The following is a 24,098-nucleotide window of genomic DNA, read 5'->3' as shown; positions in this document are numbered from 1 at the left end:
TTATGTATTTCTTTCACATGTTCGGGTCACTTCCTTCGTGATCAGACAATTAAGCAAGTGCAGTTATTGATGCTTGAATCCTGATTTAAACATATTTAAACCTGTTTAAAGCTTCAGAAAAGATCAGAAAGGGAGTTCAATAGTGCTTGTCGGTGGCAGTGGTTGCTAAGTGGTTAAAACGGGCTGGCTTCAAGTCTCTGTGATATTTTGGGTTCCTCAGGTTCTTCCTGAAGTGTAACTCTGTGGGGTTTTTGTATGCCTGTTTTATTGACTGCCAAGTGTAGAGTTTAATTCTGAATGCTTAGAAAAGAAATAGCTCAGCAGAAATGGTGTAGAAGAGTTACTCACCAAAGTTCAATACTTGGTGTTATGGGTTTTGAAAAACGTCTCTCTGTCGAGTGAGATGCAAGTGCACCCAAGAACCAATCAAATGCAACCATGCCTGTCAGCCAATCAGAAGCCAGAGCTGACACAGGGAGCTTGTGCATTTTGGAAATGTGATCTGTATTGACCTGTGTACCATCTCAGCTTCTGGACCTGAAATCAGCAGAATATACTTGTGTAAGTGTGTGTGTGTGTTCTGTATTGTCTGGCTGGCAGGGGTCTGATCAGCTAAAGTTGCTTTGTGATCAATACTCAGCAGAGTCACACAGCTGTGCCCTAACCATTAACGCCTGAGCAGCAATTAGTGTCCACACTGACCGCTCACACACACACACACACACACACACACACACACACACACACACACACACACACACACACACACACACACACACACACACACACACACACACACACACACACACACACACACACACACACACACACACACTCCCATCTGCCATTGTATTTCTTTACCTCTCTTTACATCCCCTCATCTGTCTTGGGACGACAGGAAGAAAAGCAGTTGCTGGTTTCCCCCCTCTTTTGTCTTAATACAACAACATTCGACAACAAAACAAACACAATACAATAATTTAAGGGGCTGCCAAATATTTGGAAAACTCCATAAATGATTGTATTGTGTTTGTGTGATATTACAGCTTTGTAGATTTAACTTTTGTCCCATGTATACGATAGACTTTAGATCTTTTTGATATCTCCTAGACAGCACTGAGGTTACTTGAAGAGCAAGTGGAGATTTCTCAAATGTTTGCAGAAAACACTGCAAAGTCTGCAATCAAAAATCTCAACATGTCAACTTTGTCTTATAAAATTCTCCTAAATGATCAGAGTTGTGCACATTATTTTTATACACTGTAAAAAGCGGTCTTTTGAAGTTATTATTATTTGTATGTGTATGATTTACTAGAAAAACCCTATAAAATGTCACGTGTAATTCAGTGTGTTACTTGCAAGTTGTATTTTCTTTGTGAAATTTACTAGCAGTTTCCCAGTAGAAATTGTTTCAAAGTAAATCCTTCACCCTTTTTTGTTTCCATTGTAGCAGTGTCCTCTTATTTTATCAACAATTGTCACGTTTATATTTCTACAGTACTTTTAGGAGACACTTCTGAGATAAAATTGATACTTACACGACATCTGAGCTATGAAAGAGCTGAAAAATGTTCCTCAGATTTTTAAATCGATTGATTTTTGTGATAGCTGTCATCGGCAGTTAACCTCCCACTGCTTTTACTGATGTAAAACACACTGAATTTGAGGGATCAAGATGACGGTGGCTCGGAAAGAGTAACCTTACCGGCAATTATGACAGGGGTTATGGGACAGAAGCATCGCCCCCTGCATTTATTTGTTTTTTGCGTCTTTTGTGCTGAATGAAGTGGGATTAGTGTGAAGGAGAGGACGGGAGGGGGGCTTCTCCTTTGAATGAGGGCAGGAAAACGATCCAATGATGGTTTGGGTTAAGATAAGAGCTAAGGGCTGTTATTGAGCTGATGTGCTTGAAATGTACCCCTTTTTTCCTCTCAATTACCTCAGCCTGTGAAGCCAAAGTCCTTTCAAACGACAAGCCCCACGTCTTTCTCTCTCTCTCTCTCTCTCTCTCTCTCTCTCTCTCTCTCTCTCTCTCTCTCTCTCTCTCTCGTCCGCCACCATCATAAGCATTCGGGCCCCTCTGGTCAGAAAAAGCGGTGAAGGACAGGTTGTATTAATTACTCCGCGCCGGCCGGCCAGATCATTTTATCACAGATTTGTCGACAAGTTGCAGTGGAGGCTAGAAGTCGAACGCCTCCGGTGAAGAACAAAAGCGAGGGAAGAAGGTCTCTGATGTGAAATTAAACACGTCTGCTTTGCTTTTTTTCTCTCTGACAAACCAAATTCGTGTCTTGTGTAATTGATAACTGCCTCGGCCAATTATTTTGCACGTTACAATACACAGAGGCCCCCTTTCGCTGCTACAGCTCTTCCATAATTAGCTATGCTAATATCCCTTTATTGGCCTTAATATTGCTCAACATCTCCGTGGCATCCATAGGCCACCAGAGTCCTGTGTCCTGTCACAAATGCTGATTATTGAGAAGGATAGCTTTAATCAAACATAATTGCAGTTAATTTTTCCCTTCCCTTCCTTGCTCTCCGTTGCCAGCATCTAATGCTGCCTTCTCCTTGATATTCCATTAAATGACTATTTAACTGCCTTCTTTATTTCCGACGGTCGCGAACATCACCGCAAAGTTCGGGAGCCATTTGGAGAGAGCAAAGAGGAGAGAGAACCGTGTGCCCGTAATTGCTTGCCTTTTCACAAAGGACTAATTTACTCAATCCCCATGCAGAAGTGAAACGGCTCTAATTCAGACGAAATTACGCTGCTGTTGTGGACAGCAGCTGAATATCATTGTGTTCAGAAAGCTGTGGAAATTCACTTAATCAAACTCGGAGGTAAACAGACCCCGAGCGAACATGCACAGCTACTGAACAGGGTTTTAATGAGAGAGTGTGTTTTTCAACACTTTTACGCATTAGCCTGTTGGTGATAATAACCTGCCATTTCATCTATAATTCATTTAATGATTTTCTTTGACATTAATTGTAAATGTGTTTGGTTATAGTAGTGGATTAGAATAACCTCTAACCCTAGTATTAAACTTTGTCAATACATCCTGAGGTGAGCTGTTACTCTTCTAAGGGATTGGATTGAACTTAAAATTTCAAAACTAAATGGGTTAAAAAAAAAATCTTTACATAGAGGTGGGAGTCAAGATATTCTCTCATTATATTTATATATATATATATATAATGAGAGAATGACTCAAACCTGCAGCTTACATGAGCATCACAGCTGAGCATGCATGCATAGAGCATCTTTTTATTGTCATAGTATTGTTGTCTTTTTTTACAGAAAAAAGATTAAAACATTCCCACAATAATAAATCACTTGAGCAAAAGCTAAATTGAGTGAGATAAGACTTTTCACAAAATATTATTAGACGTAGGCCTACGCGTAAAAATAGTATTTTCCTTTGGAAGTAATTGCTTTAATTTACTGTAAAATATTTAAAAACAACTTAAATATGCACTTGTTTTCTATTTTTTTCTTTTTTTTTGCCTTCCATGTGTTATAGTTTTCATGTTTTTGCTGCATCTATTGAAATTGATGCAGTCCATCTCACTTTCAAACCTCTGAATGGGTGCTTTGCAATAATCTTTGAGTTAGCACAAGTGTGTCCACCTGTGTATATGTGTGTGAAGCCATTTGTTTGTGGCTATAGAGTAGGAAAAAACAAGTGAGAGGGAGATAGCGAATGAGAGGGGTAAATAAAGGCTATATTTCAGGCTTGATTTACTCCGATACCTGCTGTGAAACATTACAGCTCTATAGGGAAATAAAGTCAGGGGCTGCGAATTACACCTCGTAATACTCATTCTGATAATGGCCTGTCCAACAACTACCATACACACACTGTACACAATTAAAGCTAATGCTCTAATGTTTTTGGCCTCTTCTGGCTGTTATGACTGCCATCTTTCTTTATGCCCACCCCAGCCATGCTGAAATTCGCTTTTTATTGACGCCAGTCACTAAAAATTTTCTGAAACTACCAAGGCCACCTTCGGGGCCCTTGCCTCGCCTTTCTCCTACTTTTCCTCAATCTGTCTCAATCCTAAACATTCCCTCTCTGTCGGGAGGAAAGGGTGACTGTATATAAATGAGAATTGGAAGTGGAGGGTGTTCAGGGTTGCAGATGTCATTTCACACAGTGATATATTACTTGGCTCGTGGTCCCATCGGAGAGTCCGAATGAGAGACTTCATCCTGCATACATACACTGTTTACCTAGTGAAATACATGTGTTAACTCAACACTGAACACAATCTGCAATGCATGACATGGTAGCATGCGCGAAAGCGAGAGAACGAGGGACCTTTACGACATAACATCCGGCCCCTCAAAGGTTGGAGGGCTGAGGTAAATATTGGTGGACATGGACATCCATATACAAAGACAAATTTCCCACTTGCTGGATATTGGTGGAGAAACCAGTCCCTATTTTTACAATAAGTCAGTTCACTCCAATAGGTCAGACAAAATCTATCCATCCGTTGACTTCCATTGCTATTTCTCCATACCTTTTTCTTCTACAAGTGGTGTTCCTCTTAAACGAATCACTTCCTGTGATACGAGGAGTGTGGCACCAGCTGTACGAGCCTTCAAGTTCCTCTTCCCTTAAGCCCCTCTTATCCATCTTGAAGGACTCTTGAAGGGTCTCTTTACCTCTTAAAAACACCAGGTTTTAGTTCTTCAGGTGCGCGTGTGCGAGGGCCCGTCTGATGGGACCTTCTTTGCCTCTCGCTTGCACATGACATTTGCCGAACAGATTATGCAGTTAGTAATTTGCGCAATAATTACCGGGTGCTGTTGTCCCGGTGGTGGGGTGTGTCTAATTGTCTAACAGGACTGTAAGTTTGCGGGCCGCTCTCACCTCGTTAGGTCTCCTACCCCGCTCGCCGGTCCTCGTCTGTGATGAGCAGGGCTCAGGTGTGCTGGTTTACCTCCCCATTGAGCACGTTAAGCCTTAATTACAGGGTAGAGCAGGAGAGGAAAGAGGGGGGCGGAATATTAACTGACTTCCTGTCAGTGACGGGCAGATGGGTTCTGCGGGGAACTGTGGGATTTGGATGCGTCAGATACACGGACAGACTGAAAAACAGATAAACAGAGAGACAGGGAGGTCGTGGGAGGGTGAGGAACAAAACACTAATGATCATTACTCTGAGGGGAATTATTTAGAAACAAGGTGAATCCAGCTGTCGGTTTGATCGCGCTTTTGTGCCAGTCGTGTTGTGTGTGGACGTCCTGGACTCAAAGTCTACGGTTGTATTTTGTGCTATCGATTTGTTTTCCGTGCAGGTTTTGTGCTGGATTGATTGTCTAACGCGGAGTTTTCCCTCTCTTTGTCTTCTCTTGCAGGTTCTTTTTGAAATTCTTTCTCAAGTGTAATCAGAACTGCCTGAAGAATGCAGGAAACCCACGAGACATGCGCAGATTCCAGGTAATGTTTTCTTTCTTTTTTTTGTGCACACACCGGCACACACACACAGTCTAATGTGAAAAACAGGCCACTCGCTGGGGTAGCTGTACGGTGTTTTACTTTGTGGATATATTTAAACGGGCTGCCTTGACCCGGTCGAAGGCCAGATCTGTCTCCTCCAGAGATGCTTCGATTCCGCAATTCTGCTCAAGCACATTCAAATGTTACACACACAAAAATAAACCCTCAAGATCTATTGTTCTGTCTATTGATCCTCCATAAATACATACACACACATACATATATATATATATATATATATATATATATATATATATATATATATATATGCTTCCATAAAGGGCTCTATACTCCAAAAATGTATATATCTACACCACTTTCATTCATGTACCTCTGTATTTAGGTGGTACCATCCAATCACAGAGACATTATTAGATGCAGTACACAGAAAGGCTGCAGCCTTGGACTTCATTACGTGTGTGTGTGTGTGTGTGTGTGTGTGTGTTTGTTTGTGTGTGTGTGTGTGTGTGTGACAACTCCCCTTAACCCAGTGCTGCGAGGATGTGTGTTTATATACTTGTGGTTATATAGATGTATTGTTGAGCAGGCAGCAGTGGTGCAGCCGCTTGCACAACTTTCATTTTTCATGCTTTGGAACGTCAAGTGTCTTCACTGATATTGATCCATGCGTCCAGAGCAGAAGGTCAGAGTCGGCGTGAGAGGAAGTGTCCTTTCTGTCTGCACTGCGAGTAAAAGAAACATCCGTCACTGCGGATGTGCCTCCCCACAATAAAGTGACTGGACCTCTCTTTCTCTCGCTGTAACAGCATGTCTGCGTTTTCAACCTATTTACACTTCCTCTGCCTCAGCACCTGATGGAGGTGTGTGTGTGTGTGTGTGTGTGTGTGTGTGTGTGTGTGTGTGTGTGTGTGTGTGTGTGTGTGTGTGTGTGTGTGTTCTTATTTATATTACATTGCAGGGACCAAATGTCCCCACAAGGATAATAAAACCTGAGATCACCTACGTTGTGGGGACCAGCCAGCGGTCCCCATGAGGAAAACAGCTTATAAATCATACTAAGTAATGTTTTTTGAAAATGTAAAAATGCAGAATGTCTCCTGTGATGGGTAGGTTTAGGGATAGGGGCAGTGTAGGGGGATAGAATATACAGTTTGTCCAGTATAAAATCCATTACACCAATGGAATGTCCTCACACAAGAATAGCAAAACAAACCTGTGTGTGTGTGTGTGTGTGTGTGTGTGTGTGTGTGTGTGTGTGTGTGTGTGTGTGTGTGTGTGTGTGTGTGTGTGTGTGTGTGTGTGTGTGTGTGTGTGTGTGTGTGTGTGTGTGTGTGTGTGGAGAGCCATACTAATGCTGCTCTATCCTCCAAGAGCACTCGTTTCTGTTCATTCATCATGCTCTCTGTCCATCAGTGGAATCTGTTCATGTCTCTTCAAAACTTCCTTTAAGGAAACATCACCCTTCACAACCTAATCATTCACTTCTACTATCCACATTCTGGTGTTTATATTCTAAATAATTTAAACATCCCTTCCGGGGAGTGCTTATGACAGCATCACTTATAGAAAAAAAAAATCATAATCAACAGACAATTCCAACCAAAAGCAGGCTGTGAGATAAATGACCCAAAGCTGTGATGCCTGTCAGTCTGTGAGTGGAGTCCATTAGCAACACACCTCTCCTCCAGCGCTAACCCTTAAACTCTGCTCTGCTAAGCTAAATGCCACCTCCAGAATAAATTTCACTCATGTTCCTTTCTCCATGATCTCATGGCAAGGTCATGCTTTTGGGGTCCCTGTCTTCCCCCATTTGCCATTCCATTTTCCTTCTCTTTTTTCCCTACCTTTTCCTCTCTTATTTCTCCATTTTTCCTGTATTGCACTCAGCTAGAGAGCAGAATACTATCTAGAGGCCTATTCACACCATTATATTGTATTATGAAAAAGGAATCTGAAACTAATTTGAAGTATCTTACAAATATTAAGCCATTAGTTTTCAGTTCATTTTGTTTTGAATATATTAGGGTCTTTTTAAACTTAGTTAATATTAAATTTATCATTATTATTTTATAGATTATATATATATTTATTTATTTTATTTATTTTTTATTCCGATTATTGATTTGTTTTAAAATTATTTTGAGGCTGAATAATTCATTTTAGTATCCAAACAAATACAAACACTATACATGTTTTATTCTTTTTTTTTTCTTTTTTAAATTCCAAAAAGTATTTTTATTATATATTTTTATTATACATTTATAATTATTATCGTATTTATTATACATTTTTGGGGGCAATTTTATTAATAATTTTATTGTTTTGATACCTAATAATTACTTTCAGTATCCAGTATATTTCATCTAAGATCCAAACTTTTTATAGAGATGATAAATTTGTCTTGGCAAAAAAAAAAAAGTATCATCCTCATTGTGACTCTTGACTGTGAACGTGACAGAGGGAATATTCCAGATTGTAACTGCTCCACTTCCACCTCAGACCTCCCACAACAGCGCAGCCCACCCCTCTAACCCCTTTCCTCATTCACATGCTAAACGACCCTAATTCTCTCAATGCAACTGTATGGCCAGCCCTCTTTAGTAAACAGATCAACAAAAACAAAGAAAACCCCCTCATCTTCTACCAGAGGGGCTCTTCTCAAATTCTGTTTTTTTTCTTTTTCTTTTGAGGGTCTGCCACCCTTCTCCATCACGGCCCTTACTCAAGCTGTGAATAATAAGATAAAACAGCTAATCAATAAATCTATAGATCAATGTAATAGGGTGAGCTAGCGATCTGTGGGCCGTTTGAGTGGCTGCTAATGGATGATGGAGCAGATGAGAGACTCTCCACTTCTTTCTGTTCACCTTAAGTGGCAGATTAAACACTAATTGTAGCTTTTTGTAAAAAAAAAAAAAAAAAAAAAAGCCAGAGCGCTTCAAAATGGAGGCCTCTCTTTGATTGACAAGGGCTTGGCTAGTTCTTCCCAGACAAGCCTCTCGTCCTTTATCTAACATGCACACTCTTGTAACCGCCCAAGTGTCTCCTTTAAATAGGAAAAAAGAAGCTCTCCTTCTTACAAAGGTTAATTATATTCTTCAAACGAGAAATTAAATGCGCTTTATATAGAGTCGATTCCTGCATGACGGTTCATTTGGAGAAAGAAATACGAGACCCCATTGCAGCTGAGGACTAGCATAAGACAATGTTAAACATTTTTCACCTTCATTAAGTGATATGATTTCGCATTTTACACCCATAAATAGTGTAATCCATTCTTGGAGAAGGACAAAACGCTTCAGAATGGGTCTTGATAAATTTCGAATGAAATGTGCGTTAATCTGATTATTTTAAGTGAACGTGTTTGTTTGGAACTTTCTAAGCAGAATTGATCCATAGCTTACAGTAGCCTGTTCGAATTCAGGCTGGGTCATTAACAGTCAGACGGCGTTCCAGCTTACACGAAGCATATTGAACCGCGCAAGTCATCTTTAGTTGCTTAAGGTGTGAAAACAGACTCTCTTTTCGAAATGTAGTGATAACTTGTTGTTTTAATAATGTAAAGCCCACGGGGAGTTGTTTCACCAAACCCAGTAAGACTGCAAAAACGAGCAACTTTTCCCTTGTTTCACTCCCTCCTGCTTGGCTTGGAAAATAAACAATGGGCACAGGTTCAAGCTCCAGCGCTTAGTGAGGCAAATGTGTTCGCGGTTATTTATTCGAAGGTGTGGAGCGATCGCACGGTTGTCAGCATTCAAAATAAAGCCTCGCTGGTACGGAGGAGAGAAGTCAAACAAACAAAGCCGTGTGTGGCGTGTGTGTGTCCGTGTCCAAAGGAGCAGAACAGCGCCGGGTTCATCCGCTAACTGTACTGAGACCTGCTCTCATGTTGAGTCGACACCACAGACCAAAAATGCTTTTTCTGTTCGTTTTCTCGCAAATAAGACCCACAACAAAGAGCAAGCTGAAAAAAAAGAGCCGCGGTCTCTGATAAAGAGCTCACATAAACCCTCATAAGTGCCCTTCTTATTTCTCTGGCCTTTATGTATAGGCCTACTCAAAAAGGCCTCTGGTCAAAAACAGGCCTGATATTTTATGGATGCCACATGATTCATTTAGTTGAATGAAGTTGATTCTAAGTTTAAGTAGAGTCTGTTTATATTGAGTTCATATTTTTGGCAAGAAATGTGAAAATTGATTTCTACAAACTTTATCATACCAAACTCAATATAGCTATGAATTTTGTAATTGTATATATTTTTTTTTAATTTAGAAAGTTTATGTATATATTTGATTGCTTTGTTTGATTGATTGATTGCTTGATTGATTGATTGATTGATTTATTAAGTTGAAGGCTTTTCAAGTTTAAGCATGGAATAAAGCAATGTTATTATTCCATTATTTGGAACAGTGTTATTTGTTAGTTTATAATATCTAATATATTCAATAATATTTGGATGGCGATTGTTTGGAATATCTGGAATATTTGGATTTTTTTTTCGTTTTAAAGGCCTATTCATACCAAGACTCTCATAGGAAAAATGTGAAGCAATGCATCTCTATGAACTTCTTCACACAGGCCCAATGTGGAGATTGAACATGCCTTCAAACAATCTTTACGTTTTCTTCACAGGTCGTTGTATCGACAACGGTTAATGTGGACGGTCACGTGCTGGCCGTGTCGGACAACATGTTCGTCCACAACAACTCAAAACACGGCAGAAGAGCACGCCGTCTAGATCCCTCAGAAGGTACGGGCACTCCTTATCTGGAGAATGGTAGGCACATTTCCCATAACACTATTATTTACAGAGCTTCTCTCACTTTTTCCTTCTGCTTTCCTGCCTTTCCCCTTTTCTCATTTTTAGTCCACATTCTTTTAGTCATTCACATTGCCCATTCTCGCTCAACCACGAAACATGGTAGTGAAACTTTAGAGGAAACATGGCTAGTGCATCTTTTAGAGAATATTCATGCTTTCTCAGTTTCCTCAGAACTTTTTAGTTTTAGTTTAGGTGTTTCTACCTGCTTAATTCATCACTAATTGTTTTGTTAATATTATTACTGATGTTATTGTACTCATTTAAAAAAATAAATACAGTTTTTGCAATTTTTATGAATGATTTTGGGCCACATTTTTCAATTTTCTTATGTCGCATTTTTCTTGTTTTTGTAATTCTCAAAATTGTGTGATGGCTTATACATTTTTTATCACAATTTTAGCACAGACAGCAAATCCGTGCATGCAAAATATATACAATGAACATATTCATATTACATATTTTGAGTGTACTTTCAACTACCAATACGCATCGCTAGTAGGTTTAATACATTTTGGCGTGAAAATTCCTCTAAATTCAGTGCAGAAAATGAACTGATTACATCCAGACTTGGGTTTAATTAAGCTCTCTCTCTCTCTCTCTCTCTCTCTCTCTCTCTCTCTCTCTCTCTCTCTCTCTCTCTCTCTCTCTCTCTCTCTCTCTATATATATATATATATATAAAGCAAGTCCTTGGATGGGTAAAATGCAGATTTTGCTGCTTTGTTAGACTGAGCTGGTTTTGATCACTCTACTTCACTACTCAAATCTCTGGGCTAAGCATTAAAACAGAACATAATCTTTGCTCATTAAAAAACATAACATTAGTATTTTCTTTGTCTTAATCAGTCTATAATTACCATATCAACCAAGGCTCCAGTAATATTTAATGATGCAAGAAAAATAGCATAAAATCCCGACTCGTGTGAGACAAAAAACCCCTAGCAAAAATATTTGTTTTCTATTTCTCGGCTTCTTGCATTAACGTCGGTGAAAAGCAGTACAGAAGTAGCGTAATTGAACGTTTGTGCCTTGAGCGCTCGAGTGTTTGGTATTCTGACGTATTGTTTGTCTCTCTGCTGTAGTCGCTTGATAGTAGGTGTGTTTTCCTTAGCAACCGCCTTTAATTAGGAGAGCAATTAAGAAGGTTGAGGCCTCTCCCCTCGTCTGCCTGAGTCCCGTGAGACCGAGAGAGAGAAAGACAGAAACAACACGGCCCAACCCAAACACTGTCGAGGCTATCCTTCTTCAAAGCCTGCTTGGCAGAGTCCTTTTTATTGTAAATCTTTTTCTAAGCTTCCATTACTGTGTTTACAACCACCATATAGTTCATCTGCAGTCGGATTTCAGTTGTTTTATTGTTAGATGAGGATATGCATGGAGAAAGAATTTTTCAGATAGCTCATAATTTGTGATTTTATGGTTTCCATCAAAAACTTTCTTTAGTACGGTCACGGTCTTACGTGACCGATAGTCACGGTCAAATTTGAACAAATTAATTCCCTCTCGCGGTGAATTCTGACAGCACTGTAACAAGTGGTGGCTATATTCCTGACAACTCTTTTAAATTTCCGACTGTTTTAAAAGCTCACCTCCTCCTTAAACACCCACCGGCCTCGCAGACACGTTCTCTCACCACTTAGTTACCTGCTGTTTCACCCGGCCCTGATGGCAAATTTGGGCCGTAGTGAATATTACAGCTACCTATCTAATATCTGGCCCTTTAAGGGCAACCGGGGGGCCGTTAAAACAGAAAGAAAGCGTTTTCAAGCATCCAAACTTGGCGTTTAATACCCTTCTTTAAACTCCAGAGAATCTTTAAGACTTATCATTTGGCTGAGAAGGAAACGAGAGAAAGGTTCAACCTGTCATCTCTTTCCATTCTGGTGTAGAATAGCTTCTGGCGCACATGTACAGGATATATAGTCGTAAAATATAACTTCGTCCATATTTACGGTCAAGTCCAGGTCTGCGGCGCAGATACAGGGTGGTTTAGATTAGAAACACATTCTTGAAAGTGATAAATGCAAGCCGAGAGAGCATGAAAGCAGCCACGGGGAGGTCCTACCGTTTCTCCTGTCCTATCACACTTTTATCTAATCATCTAATTCAGGCGAATTTTCCCGGACAGTGAATTTACTCTGCCTTCTGATCTTCAACTTAAAGTAATTCCCTTCACATAGCCCAGCGGACCCTCACCGTTGCTGTGCTCTCCGAGTACATGAGCCCCTTTCATTATTTACAGCTGGAGAAAGAAACCTGGGGGAGGAGAAAGAGGCGAGCGCACACTATAGGAGGGTTTCTTTTGCATTAGCGCCATTTAGATACGCCACGCAGAAACATATGTACAAATTCACACAGGCGCGAACATGCACGCACACACTTGGATCCAAACGGCCCCATCTGCACATAGCCAGACACGACATACACAATCGAAACCCCCCCATCCCCTCCCGGCTCGAAATGTACACATTCCCCGATTTGAAAACCGTTTGGTGTTAATTCCACGAAAGCAAAGAAATATAGTGATGCACAAGGCCGAAAAGAGAAGGAAGACATTTAGAGCAAGAAAAAGAAAGTCTCTCTTGCGGTGCACGCACACCCCCTCTGGTCTGGGCCTACAGCTCCGGGTTGATTTGCATACCAAGTGGCGGTAATGTTGTTAGGTTTATGCAATAAAGACGAGCGGTCGGCGTCTGTGAGGCCGTAGCCAGTTAGAGAGGACAGATGGGCCGACGTGAGGTAAGAGCTCTAATCCCATCAGCGCCGGGATCAGCCTGCCATCTGGACATCCCCTGCACAATTACAAGACATTTTACGCGCTGGAACAAAGGAAGGTTGCAGCAGGCAGGATGGGACCTGTTAGAGTGCCTCAATATTGGGGAGTGCAGCGAAGAAGGTGACAAAACACGCCGGCCGCCATGTTGCCATGGAAGACGACTCAAGTCTGATTAAAGCTTCACACCAAGACGCTGTGGTGTTCTGTAAACAATACACACGGGAAAACGCGCACACACACACACACACACAGTCTTGCTTGTTGACCGTCCACTTCAGCCAGAGGAAGCCCGATGAAACACAGCCAGCGATTTTTCTGAGCGTAAAGAACTACCACAAAATGATTCGACAAATTTACACATGCAGGCAGACATGCATGCAGATTACTTTTTGCAAGACTAATTTAATAATTTAGCATTAGTTTTTATTATTTTACAAATGTTAACACTTTTTTCAGTCTCTATAAAATGTACACTCTAAACTGGCTACTATTTTATTTTTTTTTATTAGTAAAATTAGGGATCTCATAATGTGGCATGTGAGTAGCATGCAATTATCATCTTGAAAAAAAAAAAAAAAAAAAAATATATATATATATATATATATATATATATATATATATATATATATATATATATATATATATATATATATTTGTATAAAAATGCAGTAATGTTTGGTTGTGACAACTACAATATAAATACTTTGTCAGATACAGATTTTGACGAATATATCAGGCGATTCAGATGTTCCATGCATAAAATGAATACTCCAGGTAATATGTCAGTATGCAATTCCGAACATAACCTGAGCCACATCCCCTGCTAAATTGTTCTCCCTTGTTAAAACGCGTTCCTGCCCGTCACTTCCTAGTGGAGTGTTGAACTTGGCCTCTCCATGCCGCCATAGACCATGTCTGCTTTCTCCAATTTCCATCATCCGCTTGAGTGCATTTCGCACGTATATCATTAGCTGACGAACACAGGCTGTGTAATTCACTCCTTTATGCTTCCCATTCAACACATGTTCCCTCTCTATATTCAAGCAGAATGTATGCAAATGCTCCGCGGCGGAGAGGGGAGAGGGGAGAGGTCTGGCAGCCCTTTCTCTGGGATGGCGGGGGGAGCGTTGCGAATTCCGAGGCAATGCGTGGTGATCTCAGGCCACAGCTGCCAGACTGCCCCTCTCGTGGGCCCGTTCTCTCCTCGCGCAAGCGCAGACACACTCACGTGCACCAGCCCCTTTCTTCTGCTCACCTACACAAAGTAAATTTGTTTACTGTAATTTTTGGTGAATGATTTGCTATAATTGGTTGCGCTGATGAAGGTCAGTCCCTATGAGGAGTCGTGTCTGTCTTTGGAGACTTGATCCTCTTTCAAACGCTCTGCCTGCAATTAAGAAAAGCAAATGTCATTCCCAAGCCTCAGAAATGAAAATTTGTATGAACTTATTAGCATGAAGTCAACAGCTCTAGTTAAGGGCAAGCTCCCAGTGTGTGTGTGTGTGTGTGTGTGTGTGTGTGTGTGTGTGTGTGAGAGAGAGAGAGAGAGAGAGAGAGAGAGAGAGCTCAGGGCTTCTGGTGCTCTGGGAGCTGAGAGGAATGAGTAAATATAACCTCCACTAGTCCAACATTAAGGCAAACAAAGAGAGCTGCCTTGTCTAGGCTGTTCTACACAACAATACCTAATGTTGATTAACTTGGGCCGCTAGAACAGCAGAGAGACAGGGGAGAGAAACACCTGCACACACAAGGGCTTAACCCCACAGGTTTACCTCATGTAATGGTCATAAATATATCATTTATTGCATTATTGGTGGAGCTTAAGTACTTGAACAAACCCCCAACCTTAAGTATTCAATTTGGGCCCGTAACATGTCCAAGACCGGCAATCCAACTTCTGTTATTCACCTTGCAAAGGATGAAACGGGCAGTACAGGATCCATATATAGAGAGAGACTATATATATATATATATACACACAAAATTGGTGGGAATATTAAATATTATAATTATGCATGAACTTAATTCAACAACCCAGCCCTATTGTCAATTATTCAACCATTTTTATTATAATATTATTCAATTATGATACAATTATTTCAAAATATTAATATCAAATTGATATAATGTATGTAAAAATCTATTATTTATTCAAGTATATAAGTTAATAGTGATTTGGCATTTAAATCATTAAAATAAATAATACTGTGAGAGCAGCATTAGTATTGGCGTATTGAATATTTTTGGGTTATAAAATGATGTCAGAGTCTGCGGGCTGATGAAAATGATGTCAGACACTTTTAATGGAGGGGAAAGATTTTAAGCTGAGAGGGTTTCCAAAGAGGCCAAGCATCTTCTGTGCATTATTAATAACCTCTCTGAGACCTTAAAATCTAAAAGCACAATGCCATTGTTTTTCCCTGGAAAAGGAACAAAATGAGTGAGGCCTGGAAAGCTGTAAAATAAAATGAAAACAGCTCAAGGTGAAGGGGCTACTGTTGCGGTTGAATTGTTGGCCAGTATTAGCAGTGTGTTGTCATATTCGCGCTCGCTTTGCCCGGCAGTTCGTATTCAAAAGGTGCTTTGGAGGGGGTGGCAGAACAGAGTCAACAGAGTGAAGAGGAAAAGCTGATCAAAGCACACAGCGCTAAGATGTTAACGGGGGGGTTGAGTCGCCCTAGGCCTCCGACCGATTACAACTGTGGTAGTGTTGACTCTGGAGGGGGGGGGGGGGGGGGGCAGGCCCTACAATAATGTATGCTAATGAGCCATTGGCTAACTTCTTGACAAAGGCGGGGTCAGACCCACAACCTCGTTCTCTCATTTAAGAACACGTGTACTTCACCATTAGCATGATAGCTTACCTATTTAAACCTTAAACTCTAAAATCTGATTTTAAAGACCCCAAAAGGCAAAAAGTACTCATTACCAAAAGATAAGAGACACTGGGAGATAAAGGGTTGGAAGAAAGGAGAAAGTTGGAAGTTTTTAAACCAAAGGCAAGGTTTGCAGATAAAAAGTCTCGACCCAATTAGCGGGTGCATGAAAAATCGAAGTAACGCTTTTTTGCTGTCCCGCTGCCCGTGCTTGGCTCCATGACCTTTTGATTGAATGATCTCAGATCTGTGAAAGCCGGACAGATAAATCAACGGTCCTAGCGTGCACACAGTGCTTAATCATCAGCAATGGCTGCATTTGCTCTAACGTATCTGTAGAACGGTTAATCTGCCAAACAGACACTGGCCGCATCAGTCGATGTTTTCTTTTCCCGCTCATTGTGTTAGTGAACAGTTTAATGGCTGATTTCTACACAGATGAGTTGATGTACAACGCAGGCCTTTTGTTTTCACGTGGCCCAAATCATTCATGCTTCGTTTACTTTAGGGTTTCATTATCCTCAGCGTGAGAATGATCTGCATGTGGCTAGCGTGTGTCCATACAAAAACAGGATCCTGAGTTGTGCTTTTTTGTTCTGTTATAAGCAGCTACCCCGTGCATAAAGGCCATTAGCCCAAGTGAAGGCTGGACCACTGGAGGAGCCACGGTCATCATCATCGGCGATAACTTCTTCGATGGACTACAGGTCGTTTTTGGCACCATGCTAGTATGGAGTGAGGTAAGACTTTGGCATAAAACCAGATAATTCATTTTATTGTGCACGAGATATTTGCCCAGCCATGTATTCCTGTAACAGCCTTCTAATGAACTTCATTAGATTCTATAAAAAGTGATTACGTGAAAACTGTGATTATACACAGTTTATGAAGCCCTGCTTCTACCGGTTTAATGCAATTATGCTGTCGTCCGTTTATTGTCTCTGTACATTTACTTTTTGTTCATTTCACGCCACATAAACATATAAATAAGAGTGAACTAAAGGGATGCCGAAGCTGCGTCGTAATTAGTTCGGAGCTAATAAAGATTTCAGGTTAGTGTGTTCCTTTATGAGTTGATAAAGCTGTCTGGCATATATTTGTCGGTCGGAGCCTCAACGAGCCAATGAGTGTTTGTTTATTCGATTTTATTTTATTATTTTTCTTTTCCTAGTTTAATCACAAGAGCAGATAAGGAGTTAGATAAACAAACTGCATGCTAAACAGCCTCACAATAAGTCCACAGAGGCCTCCGCCGAGTTCCTTGCCGAACCGTGAGGTCTTGCAAAACAATTGAACAATTAGAGGTGAAATATCTCAGAGGGGGAACAACGAGCGAGGGAAAGCAAGGAAAACAGTGAAGGAAAGACATATGGAGGTGATTTTAACAGGACTCCTGCCCCTTGGCCTTTCCTATGCTCAGTGTAATCCAAGGACTATTTGCTGACGTTAACTCTAAAGCGAGGACAAACAAAATTCTTCTACTTGACAGGTTACTTTACCACTCAGGGCGTTCAAATCTATGCAACAATTAGCATGGTCCTAACAGAGTTTGTCCACTGTGTTTCTTAGCTGGTAACGCTAATTTCTGAGCTCTATGTAAGATCTTTCCGCTGACATTAACTCTCAACCGACAAGAAATTTGGAAAAAAATATGAGCCAGATTTACTTATGAGAGTTTAGTTTCTACCTGTCAGGATACTTAGTTAAGCACTGGAGATCATTGGTTTTATGTTTTCATTGCATAACAGGTTCTCAAAACTATACAATTGGTGTAGTTCGTATGGTCCTAACCAGGTTACGCATTCTCTTTCGAAGCTCATTACGCCCCATGCCATCCGAGTGCAGACCCCTCCAAGACACATCCCGGGCGTCGTAGAAGTCACCCTGTCATACAAGTCAAAGCAGTTCTGCAAAGGTGCGCCGGGACGATTCGTGTATACAGGTGAGTTGCAGTCATATCAGTTGGTTTTTGTTTATGTTTATTCCCTCCATTCTCTCAAGTCTTTGGCTTCATGCTTAAGTGCTGAACCCCAACCGGTGTGAGATGCAGGCCTCTGTAACCCTATATCATAACGCAGACCAATGGAGTTGGGGGAAGCTGCCAACTCCAGTTAATCTCAAATCCTGACAACACATCTCTGACCCTTTCTCCTGCACCCTTTCCTCTACTTTGCACAAAAACACTAGTGTTTCTTGGTGCCCAGGTTACTCATGTGTGCATACGTATGTGTGACCAGCTCACAAGGTTGTGCTTTGTTTGTCTGGGTGGATTGTGGGCGATTGTGTTTTTACGTGGTCTTAGATGAGCGTAATCTCTCCCTCAGTACAGCTGATACTGGAGGTTACATGGTCACACCTTGTTTGACCTGGAAGCAGTGTGTCAGACCCCAAATTGAGTAGGACAATGAGATAATCATCAGGAATTACTCTCACACTCAGGAATGTCAAGGAGAGAGAGAGAGAGAGAGAGAGAGAGAGAGAGAGAGAGAGAGAGAGAGAGAGAGAGAGGGAGAGAGGGAGAGAGAGTGAGAGAGAGAGCGAGAGAGAGAGAGGTGAGGAAGGGGCCCCGGTCCCCCCAGGCAGCTGTTCCCCATCTCAACCCCACCGAGGCTGCGGGCCGATTCTCCCTCCCACATTTAACCCTCTCAGCAGGGGCAGGGCAGAGGCCAACGAGCCCCTGCGATAATGAAACCCGAGAACACAGGGCTGGCTAATACCAGACCTGCTCAGACATTAATGTCTGCCATCGTTAAAGCCGCAGAGACTCGGGAACTAAACATGTTCTAATGCTAATAAGCACAAAACAGGGAGTCAGTGTCAAATTCAGCACACATTACAATGTTTTGACGGACATTTGCGTCATCAACCCTAACAAAAACTGACCGTGGTTAACCTAGTTTCTGACCTAAGTTTCTGTGTCCGAAAACCAAAACTGCTGTTTTTCTGCCCAGTCAGTATGCAATCTTTGATCTGAACGTACAGGATTGTGGGTTATCTCATATCAGGATTTGCCAACTATTCTTCTTTTGCATATTTGCATACGTTGCTATCTATCTATCTATCTATCTATCTATCTATCTATCTATCTATCTATCTATCTATCTATCTATCTATCTATCTATCTATCTATCTATCTATCTATCTATCTATCTATCTATCTATGCATTGAGTGCTATAAATATAGTTTATATATACAGTATATAGATGTTTATACTGTATTATTCTATTGCCTTAGTTTACTGGAGGCCTTTATAGAAGACAATCCAGCATCTGTCACCCACACCTTCCCCTGTCTTAATGATATGTTTGTTTGTTTTCCCTCACTGATCCTTGTTCCTGCTCGTCAGTGAGGAGATATAATTACTGGCGGAGATTTTGAGGACTTAGTTAATTATCCCCTCGAATTAAAGAAGAGAAGTCACAGACTACACGCCCCGTCCCTCTCATCTTCTGAACTCCAATCCCCATAATGCCTCACCTCCCTCGCTGAGGTCACAAATGACAGGCAAATCAGAACACACACACACACGCGCTAGGCTGGATTCATTTCATGCTGTTGTAAGGCTTTATCAAACTGGTTGACATTTGAAGTCAATTAAATTCCCATTCAAAGCTTATTTATTAATGAATGTTCTTAAATAAAAGGCTATATCAAAAACAGTACTTGTAAATATGATTATTTTCTTTTAGCAAAGCTCAGAGGTGCATTTTGCTTATGTTTTGTTTTTTATATATTTCCTTTTTTTTCTCTTCTCCTATTTTCAGTTCTTAAACTCTTGAAAGTGATATCGATCGAAACAAATTGCTTGAGTTTATGGCTGTAATTAGTTCATAAACAGCCGCTTTGAACTGGAAATGCTAAAAGCATTTGCCAGTTCTCTCTCTCTCTCTCTCTCTCTCTCTCTCTCTCTCTCTCTCTCTCTCTCTCTCTCTCTCTCTCTCTCTCTCTCTCTCTCTCTCTCTCTCTCTCTTTGTGTGTGTTTGTTTGTGTGTATTAGCTAAATTGTGTAAGTGTCGGATATTTTACAAGATCATTTTTAAAATAGTTATATACTGTGTTTTTGTTGGGCGTTACAACATTTCATGCTGACCACCCTCTTTTTTTCGGAGTCAGACACACCCTCGCTCTCATCTGATACATCACGGCCAATTAAATACTGTGTCGTGACCTCCTTTTGCAAGGGTGTAGTACGCTCAGATATGGGTCTGATCATTACTAGCATACAGCAACCATCTGTTGACTGATGTATGCTGTGATTTACCATTTGCTGTGCATTAAATGCATATTTATATTATATATATATATTACATATTATCATGAAGCTTTAAGCAAGCTTTAGGAAAATTATGATTTATTTGTATTGGTATATTATTGTCATTTTATGACTTTTTTTCCATTATTTATGGAGAAAACATGCTTAATTGGAAAATACTGTTGCAAATCATAATGGTCCTAAATATAGCCTTCATTACAATTTAAAAAAAGTTCTTGTGATTTTGGGGTGATATGTTCTTCATTGCCCCTTGAATAGTGTCAGTGCTGAAGGTGTTGTAAAAGATCCTTCATGTTCGCTCAGATGTGGCGGCATACGCCTGTCAGAGTGCAGTGCTACTTTAAGAGTCGATAATTCTCCTCCATCACGGCCAACACAAGCCGCCTGTCTCAGAGGTCAATGCTCTTTAAACAAATTACTCTGCTCAGACTCTGAAAGCGGCTCCTAATGTCCTCCGGTACTCTCCAACGCCTCTTGCTTTGACACAGCTAAACAGCAGTGAAATTAAACACGCCGCAGAGATCCACCAAGACCTGGGGACATTAAAGACGCCCTGCGATGGGATGTCGGCATCCCGTAAGGTTACGCAAACACAGAGAGGGTCTCCATAGTTTATGAGCTGCCAGAACTGGGCCTAAAACAATGTGTTATTCAATAGCCGTCCATTAACACTCTGATCTACCGCATGTTTGTGTGTGTGTGTGTGTGTGTGTGTGTGTGTGTGTGTGTGTGTGTGTGTGTGTGTTCGTAGGGCTATTTACAACTCTAGGCTCTTAGCGTCTTCATTTAAAAGGAAACACTGCAGTGGTTTATTGAGTCTGCATCCCTTTGTATCCTTCAAAGAACTGCATGTTCTGTTAGTTTTTTTCATCTTTAACCTTGTATGTTTGTACGATCGTGTCTTTTGTTAACACAAGGCCACCGCTGTGCCATCTGATACCTGTATTGGTTATCCATTGATCAGGTCTGGCATGGAACAGCTTGTCAGAAGGCTCCATAAAAAAGAGAAAGAGAGAGAGAGAAAATCAAAGCAGGACGGCTGTTTGTCCCTTTGCCAATAGCTCTCAATTCACGAATGCTCTCTTTAGCTGATCTGGCTATTTTAAAAAGTCCATCCAGATGTTCCCTTTAAATTCCTCATGAAATGGCTTGATGAGTGTTTTTTTTTTCTTGTGTTGATGTGTTTCCTATTGAAATTTAATTTGATAATTTATATTTATTATAAACAATTGTATTTATTTATTTGTTTATTTAAAATAGAAAAAATATTAAATTATTAAATATTATATTTTAGAATAATATTTTTTAAATCTTATGAACAGTATATATCAAAATCAAATTCTCTATATATGTTAAATTAATATAGAAAATTATATATACATCATATATAGTTTTCTATGTTACTTTAACATATATAGAATTTGATTTTTATATCAAATTTTCTCTATTATTTGATTATTTTGTAATAAACAATACAGTTTTGATTTTTGCTTTAAGCTGCTATCAGAATTGGCACTTTTTTTTCCCCACTGAACCTTTTTTGGGAGACTTGGTCTCATAAGTACCTTAAAAGATCAGCAGGAACATTCCTATAAACAAATTGGAATGACAGATTGTGCATGGGAATACATTCCGTCCATATCTATGACCCAAATTTGGAGGCAGCAATGATCTCCTTTGGCTCCTAACAAGGGGAAAGTGAGAGATATAAATTAAGATATATATGTATGTGAGCGCTGTGGCTCTAATAGACACTTTAACGGAGGCAGGCCTCCTGAGCGCTTTTACAAACGATTCCCAACAATGACACCCGCCATAAATAAAGCTCAACGTCGGACTCTAATTGCATCAAAGCTATTGCTTTCTATTTAGGCATGGTCACTGGTGACCACGGCCTTAACGCTCCACTGGAGGGCAGGGAGAGAAGGAGAAAGAGGAATAGAGAAGTACGACAGGAGCTATCACCCTTCCAGACTATTTGTCCTAATCAGTGACACCCATTTACCAGAATTGGCAAAAATGAACTATACTTCATACAGAAATTGTACACTTACCGGCCTTCATTTGTCACAGCACATTCGAGGGCTAGTAAACTTTTCCCTTCCTCCGATGGGATTGTAGACATGCATCAAAATGTTAAAAAATGATTTGCGAGGGAGGCCCGTCAGACATTTATCAGAACTCGGGAACATTATTTGCTAATTTCAAAACCTGCGGCGTGACAGGGTGCTTCGTCTTTTAACCCGCCGCGACCGATCTGGACTCTTTCTGTTATTAGTACGAGTCAAGCGCTTTTTCTGCTTCCTATTTCTCACTTTTTCCCTCCATCTCGGGAACCCTCCCCTCTTTTTATGGCAACTTCTAACGAGACTCATTTGTCTATCACGCCGATGACATCGTCGCCCCGTTCGGCTCCCCGAGACTTTGACCACAGTGTGCTCTCGGGCTCTCCAAGGGCTCCAAACTCCCGGCCTGTTGATTGGCCGGCGGCCCTGATAAATCACAAAGTTTCCTTGTCAAGGTGAAGGTATCGACTCAACTGCGCTGAAACTGACAAAACGCACAGAGGAGGAGACGGTCATTTATCATAGCACAAAAGGACAAAAGGGTCATCTCGCCCCTTCACTCACTCGGCCCATCTCGATCCTGGCACGCACGCACACGGGCACACTGGGTCCAAACGCTGGTCTTCATTAGACTAATTACTGACATTTAGAGGCAATTAACCTCTGACGCAAGTGTTTCAAATTGTAAAGAGTGGATTTTTTTTCTGTAGTTCTGCTCTCGTCCACTTCTCGAAGGAAGTCCATTACCGCTGGAAGAGGACGATCTTCTAGTGGGGTCTTTGTAAGCAGATTGGGAGGAGGCGGTTGGAAACAGGAAAGATGTTAAACATATCTAAACGCTGGCACATGAAACGGCATATCAGCGAATTATCAGCCAGCCGTTTGCACTGGGCTATCTGTCCATCAGACACTCGTCCCCACCCACTGCCTTTGGCCTCGCTGAGCACGGGCTGCATCTGATAGGACCGCACACACACACACACACACACATATGCAAACACACTCAGAACTACCAGAAGTAATCAGTAGCAGGGAGGAAATGTAAACAGAGGTGTTTGAACGCAGTCCAGGAGTTGTTTTCCTCTCAGTCTCCATCATGTTCACTACATCAAGTACAACAAAACTGTCTTCCACACTTAAAAGAGTGCATAAACGAGTTCTAAATAGAGGAAATACATTCCTTTTCTCTATATTGTTTTGTAAGATTTACATTTAGCCGCAGAGATGTGTGCCATTTAGAATTGAATAGAGAATGTTCAATTGAATTAAAATGTTTTTTAGACAAAAAAAACTAAAACTTTTTTCAAACTTTTCAGTTAGAAAAGAAAGTTGACTTGACATCCTTATATGAAAGCTTTGAAGAGTTTAAAATCCTTCAAGTTTAAAGGATGATAGATGCATTAAATATTTAGAAATGACAACAAAGATGTTACTACTGTAACCACAATGAATTAACAACCTTCAGAGTCTTTTATTCAGATTCACATTTTGAAGAGTCGGATTAAAAATGATTACAATTTTGAATCAGAATCAAAGGTTCTGAATCAAAATAAGAAAATATGCCAAATATTTTTAAATCAGAATTCACACTCATGAATTAAAATGAGCTAATTAATATTATAATTATGCACAGTTTAGAAGACACTAATCCAAGATTATATATTTTATATTATATATTTTAAATGTAATTATTTTTTCAATCAAATTTTATATTTTTTTAATGGAAACAAATGGAGAAAAACACTTGGCGACTCTCTGTTGTGCTCTTGTCTAATGATACAAGTGTACTGGGGGAACTGCTCACTAA

General features: G+C 40.5%; 1 protein-coding gene across 20 annotated transcripts in view; it reads left to right on the top strand.

The window, feature by feature from the left end:
* ebf3a (EBF transcription factor 3a) overlaps nucleotides 1-24,098 on the top strand; it is a 96,433-nt gene that overhangs the window by 54,032 nt on the left and 18,303 nt on the right. For 6 of the 20 annotated variants that reach the window (XM_077200257.1, XM_077200256.1, XM_077200262.1 and 3 more), the window contains exons 7-10: nucleotides 5,375-5,456; nucleotides 10,111-10,255; nucleotides 16,558-16,691; nucleotides 17,767-17,893. In XM_077200257.1, coding sequence (XP_077056372.1) covers nucleotides 5,375-5,456; nucleotides 10,111-10,255; nucleotides 16,558-16,691; nucleotides 17,767-17,893 — 488 coding nt within the window. The remainder of the gene's footprint in view (nucleotides 1-5,374; nucleotides 5,457-10,110; nucleotides 10,256-16,557; nucleotides 16,692-17,766; nucleotides 17,894-24,098) is intronic. The other 14 variants (XM_077200266.1, XM_077200268.1, XM_077200261.1 and 11 more) reach the window with 3 other exon arrangements.

This window comes from Siphateles boraxobius, unplaced genomic scaffold, assembly GCF_051911475.1.
Source record: "Siphateles boraxobius isolate OS27281-9 unplaced genomic scaffold, OSU_SipBor_1 46, whole genome shotgun sequence".
Lineage (NCBI taxonomy): Eukaryota > Metazoa > Chordata > Actinopteri > Cypriniformes > Leuciscidae > Siphateles > Siphateles boraxobius.
The sequence above is the reverse complement of the archived record's forward strand: the minus strand, read 5'-3'. Positions and strand labels throughout refer to the sequence as shown.